This window comes from Poecilia reticulata, chromosome 9 (assembly GCF_904066995.2).
Source record: "Poecilia reticulata chromosome 9, P_reticulata-male-v2, whole genome shotgun sequence".
NCBI classification, from domain to species: domain Eukaryota; kingdom Metazoa; phylum Chordata; class Actinopteri; order Cyprinodontiformes; family Poeciliidae; genus Poecilia; species Poecilia reticulata.
The window spans coordinates 17,913,882-17,925,733 of NC_088838.1; the positions used below are offsets into that span (position 1 = coordinate 17,913,882).

General features: G+C 39.5%; 2 protein-coding genes across 3 annotated transcripts; one reads left to right on the forward strand and one right to left on the reverse strand.

The window, feature by feature from the left end:
• Nucleotides 1–704: 704 nt before the first annotated feature.
• Nucleotides 705–4,621, reverse strand: gltpa (glycolipid transfer protein a). Of its 2 annotated transcripts, XM_008418707.3 has the most exons (6): nt 4,264–4,621; nt 1,794–1,852; nt 1,580–1,713; nt 1,317–1,467; nt 1,181–1,235; nt 705–1,108 (listed from the first exon to the last, which is right to left on the reverse strand). In XM_008418707.3, exons 1-6 carry the CDS (start codon nt 4,364–4,366, stop codon nt 1,053–1,055), a joined length of 558 nt encoding a protein of 185 aa, XP_008416929.2. In that variant the 5' UTR covers nt 4,367–4,621; the 3' UTR covers nt 705–1,052. The 2 variants fall into 2 exon arrangements, with proteins under 2 accessions (XP_008416929.2, XP_008416927.2); XM_008418705.3 differs by having other exon boundaries at nt 705–1,235; nt 4,264–4,618.
• A 960-nt stretch (nt 4,622–5,581) lies between these two features.
• On the forward strand, nt 5,582–11,747 carry tchp (trichoplein, keratin filament binding). The gene is made up of 13 exons (XM_008418704.2): nt 5,582–5,718; nt 6,042–6,227; nt 8,317–8,527; nt 8,613–8,669; nt 8,984–9,052; nt 9,349–9,522; nt 9,769–9,881; nt 9,966–10,032; nt 10,117–10,289; nt 10,630–10,711; nt 10,790–10,975; nt 11,064–11,207; nt 11,300–11,747. Exons 2-13 carry the CDS (start codon nt 6,046–6,048, stop codon nt 11,330–11,332), a joined length of 1,491 nt encoding a protein of 496 aa, XP_008416926.1. The 5' UTR covers nt 5,582–5,718; nt 6,042–6,045; the 3' UTR covers nt 11,333–11,747.
• Nucleotides 11,748–11,852: the final 105 nt, after the last annotated feature.

An 11,852-nucleotide genomic window follows, 5' to 3' on the forward strand; every position in this document is an offset into this window, starting at 1 on the left:
AGAAGGACGTCATAGACTGACCTCTGGGGAAAAAAATAGAAAAAAGCATACCTTAGTTTGAGCAAAGAAGAAAAAAATACATGACTTTACTTTAGTGTATTTTACATGAAAAATATTAATGAAAACAAAAAGTCATTTAGGAATAACTTTAAAATGTGATGTTAATTTAATAAAATTGAACTGAAATTAGAAAAGGCAATTTCGAAGTGGATTCATATTTGCCAGCAAATGCACTATACTTAATAAAAACACCGTAGCAACAGACAGGAGAAAACTAGACATTGGCAAAAGTTATGAGACGTGCTCTCTTTTTACACTGAAACCAAAGAGGAATAAGATTCTTCTTTTTCCTCTTACAGCTGAGAACTAAGTGGAAAAAAACTGTGGAAATCTTGTGGGAATATGTTAGTGTTCATTCATAGTCAGCCAAGTGGAAATAATCCAAAGAACTTAAATAAAAAGCAACTGGATTTCGCTCTTCATGTTTCTTTAAGAAACAGGAAAAGTTTGTCCTGTTCCAGAAATATCATGAGTGATAACCTGCATTGTTCTCTCAGTTTGGCCATCCTGTTCACACATACTGACCCATGAAGTCAAGGTCAATTTATCTATACAGTAGAACTACTTGCTGTCCAGATAAGTGCTGTGGTTAGGGAAACAGAGACACATATCAGTCAATATAAGAAAAAAGAGAAACACAAAGATGAAAGCAACAGGGCCACTTTAATGATACACGTCTATTTAGGACAAAAATGGATGATCAATATTAGACATTTCTTTAAAAAATTTAAACAGACCAAAAAATCCACCAGAAGACAAAAACAAACAGCACAGAACATTATGATGAAGGTTTGATGGATTTGTGATGATTTTTTTAGAATCCTAAATTATTGTAGGATACTACGGTAGGTGGATCCTTTTCTCAAGTTCCCCCAAAGATTGAGAAAATTTGATGCTTTTTTAATTTAAAAACAATAACAGATTGAAGATGGACTTCTCCTGTGACAGTGAAAGGAAGCCATGATGCAGCTGCCCAACGAAGACTCCCATCGTCACACCTTGTAGTCCAGGTCAGCGTTCATTCTACTAAACATGTCATAAACAGCATCTACAGTGGAAGAGAAGTTGATGAGAAATTTCCTGATTTTTTCCAAGCATTCTTCCTCCTTCACATCCCGACCTTTGGAGAGTGCCTTCAGGAAATCTGACTTGTAGGGAGCGGCATAGAGAGCTGCCTAAAAGGAGGAAAAGTCATATTCAGGCTCAGCTTCGTGCATCTGATTCACACATAGCAAAACTCCTCACCCTGAACTGACCTTGAAGAGCTGCTGAACAAACCACCCATGATACCTTTTCAGGGCTATGTCATAAGCTTTGGTGATATTGACTCGGATGAGGTTGGGGTTGCTGCTGTCCTTTTCCCCGTCCACCAGGCTCTGCAGGAACACTTGGATAAATCTGAGACATCTGGAAAAACAGAGACCATGCATGTGTTTATGGATTTTCAAAGGTTGAAAACAAGAAAAATCATTTCGAGTTATGCAAAACTGAAAGAAATATAAAAAAATAATAATGAGACCTTTTGAGCCACATAAGCTCGAGCGTTGCTCCAACTTTAGGCCAATCACCTCCGTGCATTTCCTTCTCTGCCTCTAGAAGCATCTGAAGCGTCTTGTAGCGTCCAGGGTTGGTATCATAAACTGCCTTGATTTTCTGTCAGTTAAGACAGCGCACATCATTTTAACTTTGCTGTAAAATGAAGTCACAGCAGTGAACTCATAAATTACACTTACTGTGATGTTGCCACATATATCAGATTTTACTGGTGCAAAGATAGTTGGGCCAAGGCAGTCTGAGGATGGAGCGAGAGACGTTTAAGAATTAAAACAAAATCACCAGTTTAATCAAAACATTTCTTAGGTTGTTAAGGGTGAAGCAATACATTTTAAAAGAAGCATTCTCATCTTTAAAAAATGGATTCATGCTTAGTTTGATTTGTCTCAGACGTTCTTGCTGAAAGTAATAAAATTACAGGATTTCTGGAATGTGAAGGCACTAATAACGTTGAGCAATCCAAGATGATAATTTCTTTCTGTTGAGTTCATGCATTCAAACACCAAAGGAACCTGCTCACAAATAGAGGTTGTAAACTACTTAGTGTGCCACTGGTTTAATGACATACAAACCATTAGAAGTGCTAATAAATAGTTAATACCTGCAGCAAAAGCGAAATCGAATCTTAACGTGGTATTGGTCTTAGATCTCTAACTTTCCAAGTTGGAATTCAGAGGCTTCAGAACCGGTTCTGTTTGATCCACGTCAAACTTGGGCTTTCATGTTTGAAGTATGTACTGTAAACTCCAGGACTTTTTACACATGCTCATTATTAAACCTACCATTTCAAACTGAGTTGCGTTTGAACTTTGCATGTTCAGGAAATTCAAAGTTCTTCTTATAAATGGGGAACTATGAACTCTTTACTAACAGTTAAAGTCACCAAAATGACAATGCCTTTATGATATCAGAAGTTCCTTTTATTGTCATTGTGCACACAAAAAAAGCACAACAAAATAAAAAAATAGCAACTCTCAAAGGTACGTCAAATAATTGACTAAAATGAGAATGAATAAGTGTATCTCAATAAATATAAAAACAGAGTAAAAACACACAGAAACAGCTGAGATGGTAAGGAAAAATATTGATGGATGAGATAAGATGGAAGCTGATACGGATTCTTGTGAAACTTTTGACAAGAGGACAAGCTAAGCGAGGGGTACACATTTAAATTTTGTTCCACTTCTCACCCTTTCATGAAATTTGTGTTTTAATGTCCATGAAATGAGAATACTATAGTGCAAAAGTCTCCTTCATCTCTATTCTGTTGCACTGCGCCATTGCCACTCAGTGCCCCAGGCTCACTTTATCTGAGTCACCTTCTTTCATCGCCTCACTCCCAACATCTGGTCGACCACCTGGTCCTAGCGCAGATGTAATGGTCACTTTAACATCTTTAATAAAATGCACAATACTATACAAAGCAGACTTGGTTTTCATTTGCTATTTAAAGATGACAATTTCTACTTTTTCAGCTTTTTCTAAGGGTTTTTCTGAGCGTGGTCAGACAGGAAAGCAAGATGTGAGACAGGTGGAAGACTTGCGGCAAAGGTCAACAGGCCAGGACTTGATTACCTGCTGACACACTGGACCTCTTTCAACCTTTGAGCTGTTGGTGGGAACTAGTTATGACTGTCATCTATTGCATGTACATTTATGTATCCCGTCACCTCAACACTGATGGCAACATATCTAGTTTCAGAGATGTCCTCTTGTGTGGCATTCATTCGCTGCTATTTCATGTCTCATCACATGAAGAAACCCTTTATGATACTGAAAAACATACATTTTATACCAGATAAAAAAAAAAAAAGTCTTGACTCAAAAATAATTCTGAGAAAATAGTTAAAACCAAAGTAATTAGAGCGAGTTGGGCAAAACTAAAGGAACAGTTAGGAATTTAATCGACCCCCATCCTCACAGCCAAGTCTAATTAGACAGACACTTAAATGAATTTGTCCTAGCAGTGTGCCAGACCTTAATAGCTTGTAGGAAAGTTGGCCCAGGCGTTTCTAGGTCAGGAAAAACAATAGCTACGAGGAGGAAAGAGTTTAATAGTGGCATCGGACTTGTTTCATCTCAAGGGTTTCACGTAGCAAATTCAATGGAGGGACTTCAGCATATTAATACAGAATGAAGTTGCACAAAGATGCATTGCTGCTCCGTGCCGCTGCTGAATGGGCCAGAGCAACTCAACACCGTACTAATCAATTTTCACAACTCAAAATCCAGGCCAGTGGATTAAATTATGCATGCTGAAGGATTGTGGACAACTTGATGGGGAGAAACACGATCCAAACCAGATTATCATTTGGAAAGAGAAGCATTGTAGGTATAAACTTTGGGGATTTGTTACAACAGATTCAAACTCTTCAGGCTGTTTGTAATCAATGTCTTTCAAGTTAGAGACCTTAAAGTGCTAATGCTGACATAAATCTTGCATTTTAAAAAATCCATATAGCACTTAGCAGAATTTACACATTTCCGAATCTTTATCCCTAATATCTATTGTCACTTTATTTCTGTTATAGAAATTGAATACAATAGGTCATGGAATATGTAAAGAAAAAAAAAACGCTTTTTATGCAGTTTTTCATCTATTTGCTAAGAAACTTCTACAGCAAACTGAGTAAACGGAGCTTAACTTACCAAAGAAAGTTGGAAGGTACGACACAGCATCCAGAAACGGTCTGGTTTCCACCTGTCTGTCAGCTGGCAGCTGCCTGAACTGGTGCTCCATCAGCAGAGCCATCTCTTTGGTGTGGATGCACTGTTAGCTTTGAAATGAAAGCAGTAGGCTGCCAAACTCTCCACTGCAGATTCACAGAGACACAACGAGAAGGAAAATCAACACACACACACACATCTAGAAACACACACACACACACACTCAGGTTACCTACAATGAGTCCAGGTCATTGAGGGACATCCAGCTGCTGGCCTGCTCATGCGATCAGTTGGTTACTAAGAGGTCTGGGCAATTGAGATACACATCTAATCCAAAGAAACCTTTCTTTATGTACAACTCTGTGTTTAAGTGTTGAAACATACCTCATTCTTAATCCTTAAGAATTTTTGTTACAAGTTCTCAACGGTTTTTGAAGGATCTAAATCAAGTCGAATCCATTTATGTTTATTAGTTGCAGACTAATAAAAACCAAATGTGCGAGACAGCTTCACTCTAGCTGTAAAACAAAAATCACAAAACTAGATAATTAATTTTAAAAAAAGCATCAACAATAAACAACCAGAAAATTGATGGAAAGAATAGCACAAAAATCTACAATGTCCTCGTGTCTGTCAGTTTCAGTAAGGGTGGCTTAAAATGATCTACAGTGCTCTCCAAAAATATCTTAAAAGACTTTGGAAGGCACCATGAAAGTGATTGACAATCTCAAATATCCATGCATTTTTTTCAGTGTTATTGTGAAAGGTCAACACAAAGTTGCACTAAATTGTAAAGTGGAAGAAAACCAATACATGTTTTTAAAAATCTAAGTGAGGTTTGCATTTGCATTCTGCTACCTTTTCTGTTACCCGTAAATAAAACACATTGCAGCACGACGCATTAAAAAATGATTTAATTGTTAATTAGAGTGCACCAGTATGTAAGATAAACTTAAGATAATGATGTTCTGTAAAGCCCTTCAAATGTGTGTTATAGAACATCAATGGCAGTGGCTATGCAGCCTGGTAGTAGGAGAGTTGTATTGAGGAGAAGCAATTGGTAATGAAAAAGATTGTTGAAGAAAGCAAAAGAGATTTAGTCTGCAAAATGTTTTTTTGTTTTTTCTTAAACAAAGAAGACATGTTTTATATGATAATCAAAATTGTAAAATGGACATATCTAGCTCAGATCCCTACATTGGTGTAATTTTATCTTTGCTTTAGCTTAATATCGGTTTCCCTCTTAAATAAGCACCATACATGCTTAAAAATCAGCTTCTGATTTCAGGAATGATGTAAGTCGTGTCGCATTTTCTGAGTGTGGACTGATTTGGTCCTTCACTCTCTCCGTAGTACAGGAAGTGTTTTGGTAACTAAGGAAACCTGTGAGCGGTTGGATGACATAAAGGCAGAGAGACGTTGAAGAATTTCGTCAAGGTTTGTTTTACTGAAATGTGATATGAGGCTTCTAATAAGAAAATTTAAATACAACCAACTTTCCGCAAATATAATATTAAACAAAGTGTTTCTGGATCAATGTCTGAATCCAGTCGTCTGTGTTCATACAGTACACGGGCTTGAACAGTAGACCTCTGTGTTCATAGTGCATTTTAAACACAAGTGAATGAATAGCTAATTATTGTTATATGTTATTAAACCTTTCTGCCTTGCTTAGATTTTAATCTTCCCTCGTCCTGTAATTTCCCACGTTCCTTACGATTTCTGGTTTCTTTTTCAAATCATAATTATCTTTATTTCAGACCGATGGCTTTCTCCGTTCATGGCTCCAGTCGGTTGCGAAGGATGGCCGACCAGCTGGCCCGGCAGCGGGATCAGGAGGATCGGTGGCGCGAGCAGTGGGCTTCGCACGCTCGGTACTTCAAGGAGCAGAGCGTCAACATCCAGAGGCAGTCGGCGTGGAGCTCCCGTCAATCCTTCCAGCGGAGGTAAAGGGTCAGAGGCAGGAGCTGCCTGAATAAATCAACAGGAGAGTCAGGAAGCAGCATCGTTCACATTATTTGACAGACATTTTCAGTAGCTTTTTAAATTTGAAACGCAAAACCAGGCATCATAAAGACCAGACACAGCTTCGCAGTTTATTAGTTTCTTGAATTTAACAACCTCTTAGATTTCTTACAATTGTCACCTTTCAAATATTATAATGTATTTTACTGAGATATTCTGTGACAGCCCAACACAAAGTCTGAAAAGTGTGGTGTAGTTCTAAAATCAAATTGTTTCTGTAATTCCAGCTTATGGCCCTTTGCGTTATGTTTCTACACCAGCTTTAGACTTCTGGTACTGAATTGTTTGTACATTTTTTGCAAAATAGTTTGCATTCAGTCAGATTGAATGCATCTTATCAATGGCCCTTTTCAAGTTTTGCTACATATTTCCAGTTGGATTTAGCTGCTCTAGACTTTGATTGGGCCATTCTAAAACATGGATGTGCTTTTATTATTCAGTTTCATTGTAGCTTTGACTGTAAATTTAATGTCAATGTCCGTTCAACATGATGCTGCCACCACTATGTTTCAGTTCAGCGATGGTGTTTTCAGGGTGATGTGCAGCATTAGTTTTCTGCCACATGCAACATTTTGCGCAAGCCAGAGAATTTTGGCCAGATGCCTTTATTTTACATGTTTTCTTCTTGCCACTCTTCCATAAAGGCCCGATTTTGTGGAAACATCAATCAACAGATTCTCTCGCTTGAGCCATGAATTTATGCAGTTCTTCCAGAGTTATCATGGCCATACTGACATCTTCTGTGAATGATGCTCTCACAACCATGTCATATTATGTTTGCAGTTACTCCATACAGGACTGAATAGCGTTGCGTCCTAACGGCAATACGACATTGAAACTACAATGCATGCTTCAGGCTCTAAACTACAATTCTATACATGCACTGGTTCACAGCTTGCTTTGAACCAGTCACAAACACGTGACGTCCGAGGAACCACCTGGTTCATTTCCTAAATGAATCACCAAACTGGTTCATGGTCTAAGTCGGTGTTGATTTTGCCAATGGAAAATAATCAACCTAAGTTTCTCCTGCCTCACAAACACAATCGTACCATATTTTCTCAGCACTTTTTCCCACACATCACACATGTACCAATGTTTATTTGCAAATAACATGTAATATTGAGTCTTTAGTTGATGAGGTAATACTTAGAAACTATGCTTGCGAACAAAAAAGGTATTTTCCACAAAGGTGTAGTTTGTGCAACACAACTCACTGAGATGTGTGTGTGTGTGTGTGTGTGTGTGTGTGTGTGTGTGTGTGTGTGTGTGTGTGTGTGTGTGTGTGTGTGTGTGTGTGTGTGTAATTGTGTAATTAAAATCTCCTGTCCACCAGCCAGTCTGGCCTGCAGTCTTGCGCTTCACCAGGAGAGGTCACTGTTACTGGAAGTATGATGAAGTTGTTTGGATTCTTATGGTTCAGTGCTTTGCAGAGCTCCCGTCATTCTCAGTATCGCACTGTGAGATTGTTCAAGACTCCTGATGTTGTTGTATATCTCGGGTATGCTTTAAACATACCCCCCCCTCCCCCCTTCTCCCTGACCAGTCTGCCGTGTTCCCTGGTCTTTATGATGCTGTTTGTCTGTATACTGAGATCACATTGCACACAAATCGACTCTAATTTGATAACTTCAGAAGGCAGTTGATTGAACGTCCCTTGTTTTTTAAAAAGATAAACGCATTATCTTTTAAATAATGAAATGTGGCTTTCATTTTTAAACATAAATGAAAGCCACAGTTTTCAGATTTTTATATGAAATAATGTGATGTAATTTTCTTTCCACCTCACAACTATGCATTCATATGTGTAGGCCTGTCACATAAAATCTGTGTTTAGAACATCACAAGATGACGGAAAATTCAAGGACAATGAATTCTAATGCAAGCCACTGAACATAATTTATAGTTTAAATATTTGTCATTAATGCTGCCTAACTCGGAGTTCTGTATCTGCAGACAAAGATGGGAGAAAATGTTTAATTTTGTGGATTTTTATTAACTTGTTGCCAGTATGACAGCATACCATAGAGAGAGACAGAAGGAGGAAAAGAAAATCAGACTGGAGGAGCGCAGAAGGCGGCTCAGGGCCATGCTTCAAGAGGAGAAGGACCAACTGGAGGCAGAACTACGAGCTTTAGTCCCTGACAAAAGCCAAGTGGTGAGTCAGAGGGTGGACAGAGCTGAAGAACTTCGTAAAGCCAGAGAGGAAAGAAGGAAAAAGGTAAATACTCTTAATAATGTAGCTTTTTTTTTTTCATCAAAAGTGAGCATGATATCATGCTATAAATTGCCCTCTGTGCTCTCAGGTTGCGGAGGAACTCCTGAAAGCACACTGGAAGAAAAACAGCCATACCCTGCGTGAGGTAGGCATGCTTAAACTATTCATGCAAAAGTGACTAAAATAACCTCAAAGACAGGCAGGTGGTGACATGATTAAATGGCTTCAAAGATCTCATGACCACACTGTGTGTGTGTGGCGAGTCCAGCAAGTGGGGAAAACAGACACTTTTTGTTCAGATGTTCATTTGATCCTGAAACTTCATCCCCTTCATGAGGCACAGATTCCATGACTTGTGTCTGCCTGAGTCCAGGGTTTTAAACAGTAAAACACCCTGGTGTTCCTGTCCTCAACAGGTCAGTGTCATTTCACAACTTCACTCTTTCGCTGTGTTTGCAGGTTGAGTCAGAACTGCATAAAGATCATGTTGTCAGCCAATGGGAGGGCCAGATATCCGAGAAGAAACAAGTAAGTTCAATAGCTCATCTGTCAGATGAAATATCCTAAATTATGCTCATGTTAATCAACACCCTTTATAGAAGCTATTTACTACAACCCAGCGCAGCCACATAAAAAGCATCCAGTCATTTAATTGGTCCGTTTCTGTTTACCTCATCAATTATTTGTGGGACAATAAATTTTTAATTGAGGAGCACTTATGCAGTCTGTGAGCACAGTATCACGTCTGGGATCTACTCAGGTTAAATCTCCTCAACATGGCATATAATTAAGAAAGTTTGACACCTGTCTCATCAAACATGCAGAACGAAGTGAAGGAGCAGGAGGAGAAGACGCGCTTTGAAAATGAGTACGAGAGGAGTCGAAAAGAAGCTCTGGAGAGGATAAGGCGAGCAGAGGAGATGAGGAGAGAAGAGGATTGGAAGAGTGCAGAAGAGCTCCGTAAACAGATGGAAGAACTGAAAATGAGGGAGGAAGAGGTACTGCAAAAACCTGCAATCATAGAAACACAGAAAATCCCTTTAAATGTCCTCTTCTGCATGAAGAGATGTTTTCAAATTAATGTCAAATCTTATTTCTTCTTTATCTGTGAAAAGACAAAACATAAACAGAAATTAAGCATTAAAATGCATTTTCTTGGTGACGAAAAAGTTTGATCTCATGCACCCTCTGAAACATGGTAAAGTTCATGGTGCTTCCTAAGTTGTACATATTGTCTCCCCGAGGCCACTCGTCTGAAGAAGGAGCAGGAGGCGCTGCTGGTCAAGCAGTGGGAGCTGGAGAAGATGGAGGAGGAAAGGAAGAAGACAGAGGAAAGGCAACAGAAACATGAAATGGGGTAGGATTCTGATAACTAACCACAAGTCCTGTCATGGCTGATAACGTTTGAATTGTGGAGCTCATTTGGTTGTCGTTCCACCAGCCATCTTCTGATTCGTCAGTACCGCGCTCAGATGAAGAGGAGAGCCCAACAAATCCAAGAGGAACTGGTGAATGTGCTTTGCCAGCAGGTCGCTGATTCAGATATGTTCCACTTTGCATTGCTTTAACTTGAAAATCTTTGCGAACCCCAGGAGGTCGACCGTAAGATTCTGGCGGCCTTGCTGGAAGAAGAGAAGGAGGAACAACGGCTGCAGACGGTGAGAAGGGAGATGGCGGCCGCCAGCGCTGCCTGGATGAAACTTGTGATAGAAGAGCAGCTTGAGCTGGAGCGCCAGAGGGAGGCCGAGTTTGACTTCCTGCACAGGTCAGTGCCCAGATTCTGTAAACACCAAGGGGGAGGGTTTACAAAACACCGCCATCTGCTGCTTGTTGCAACTGTTTTACATTGATATTTGCTGCATTTCTGCATTTGATTCACAAAATTGATTAAAAAAATATATGCACATGCACACATCCATTAGGTTCATTTTTCTCTCCTTAAACACAGAACTTATAAACGAGCTAAAATGTTTTTGTTTGTTTTTTTCTGTTTGCTGAAGCCAGCAGTGCAACAGGCTGCTTAAAACTCTAGTCCTTTACAATGTGAATCTGCGGAACTCTCCCTGCACTTCACATGTATGCTAATGTTTCACATGTATACTCAGAGAACAAGCTCAGCGTGTTTGGGAGAAACGTGAGGTCCAATGGGAGAAGGAGAAGAAGGCCAGAGAACGACTCATGCGTGAGGTAAAATTGTTTTGAATGGCTAAAACTTTAAATAATAAAGAATAATAAAGTTATTGCCATATTTTTTTTCTCTGTAAGGTGCTTGCGGGGAGGCAGCAGCAGCTGGAGTTGAAAATGCTGAAGAACCGTGAAGATCAAGAGGAATCTCTGAAGAAACGGGAGGAGCTGATCCGGGTGCTGGAGCAGGAGGAGAAGCTCAGACGTCTGGAAAAAGAGGCTGAAGACGACCAGAGGACAGCCAGGATGCAGGAGCTGAACGCTCAGGTTGGAGCGTAGGGCACAACTCTTTTTTAGGCTTTTACAGAATTGTTGTAGAGCCGTTTGTTGAGTTGGGTTTATGTGTTCGATGTAGGTGGAGCAGAAAGAAAAAGAGCAGTGGGAGGAGCAGTGGATGAAACAGCAGAAAGAGGAAGAGGAAAAGAAGGCCATTGAAATCCAAGAGGAAGACCTTAAGGCTGAGATGCAGAGGATGGCTGAGCAAGGTTACCAAGAAAAGGTAAGAAATGATTAGTAAACGGATTTTTAAGTGTTAAATTTAGAAAGATCCAAGTTGATCATAGATGTTAAATTTCACCTTCTTCATTTCAGATTTACAGCAGACCTCGATCAGCCTGGACGTAGCCGGCATAGACAGCCAAACTCCAGCACAGATAGACTCCTACTAATGAAGTATGCGTCTGAGGGAAGTTAGTTCTAAATGTTTTATAGAACCTCATGTCCAAGATCAACTGTGTGATCAATGAAGGTGTCCTCTCTCTTTCCTCCTTGATGCTTAACAGACAGGGGAAAAATTCAAAGTAAATCCAAAGCTCTGTAGATGAAGCTTTCTTTATGGCCCTCCTTTGTGATTCTTCAAATCAACACAAAACAGTAAAACAAAGAATTCACTGCTAATCAGACAATCCCCTACTAAACCTGTGTTTTGTCAGCACTTTTTGCACAAAGGACTTTTAGTTTCTTTCTCAAAATAAGGACCATCCAAATGGTCACCAAGGATGGACAATTCCAGATTCAACTCTAAATCTGTTTAAGGATGCATGTAGACATTTGAAGAAAAAAAAATGGAAATCTCTCTTTTAGTGTCTTTTGATGGAGAACATGTTGAGTGGTTCATGTATTGCACCATCATAATGTTGATGTT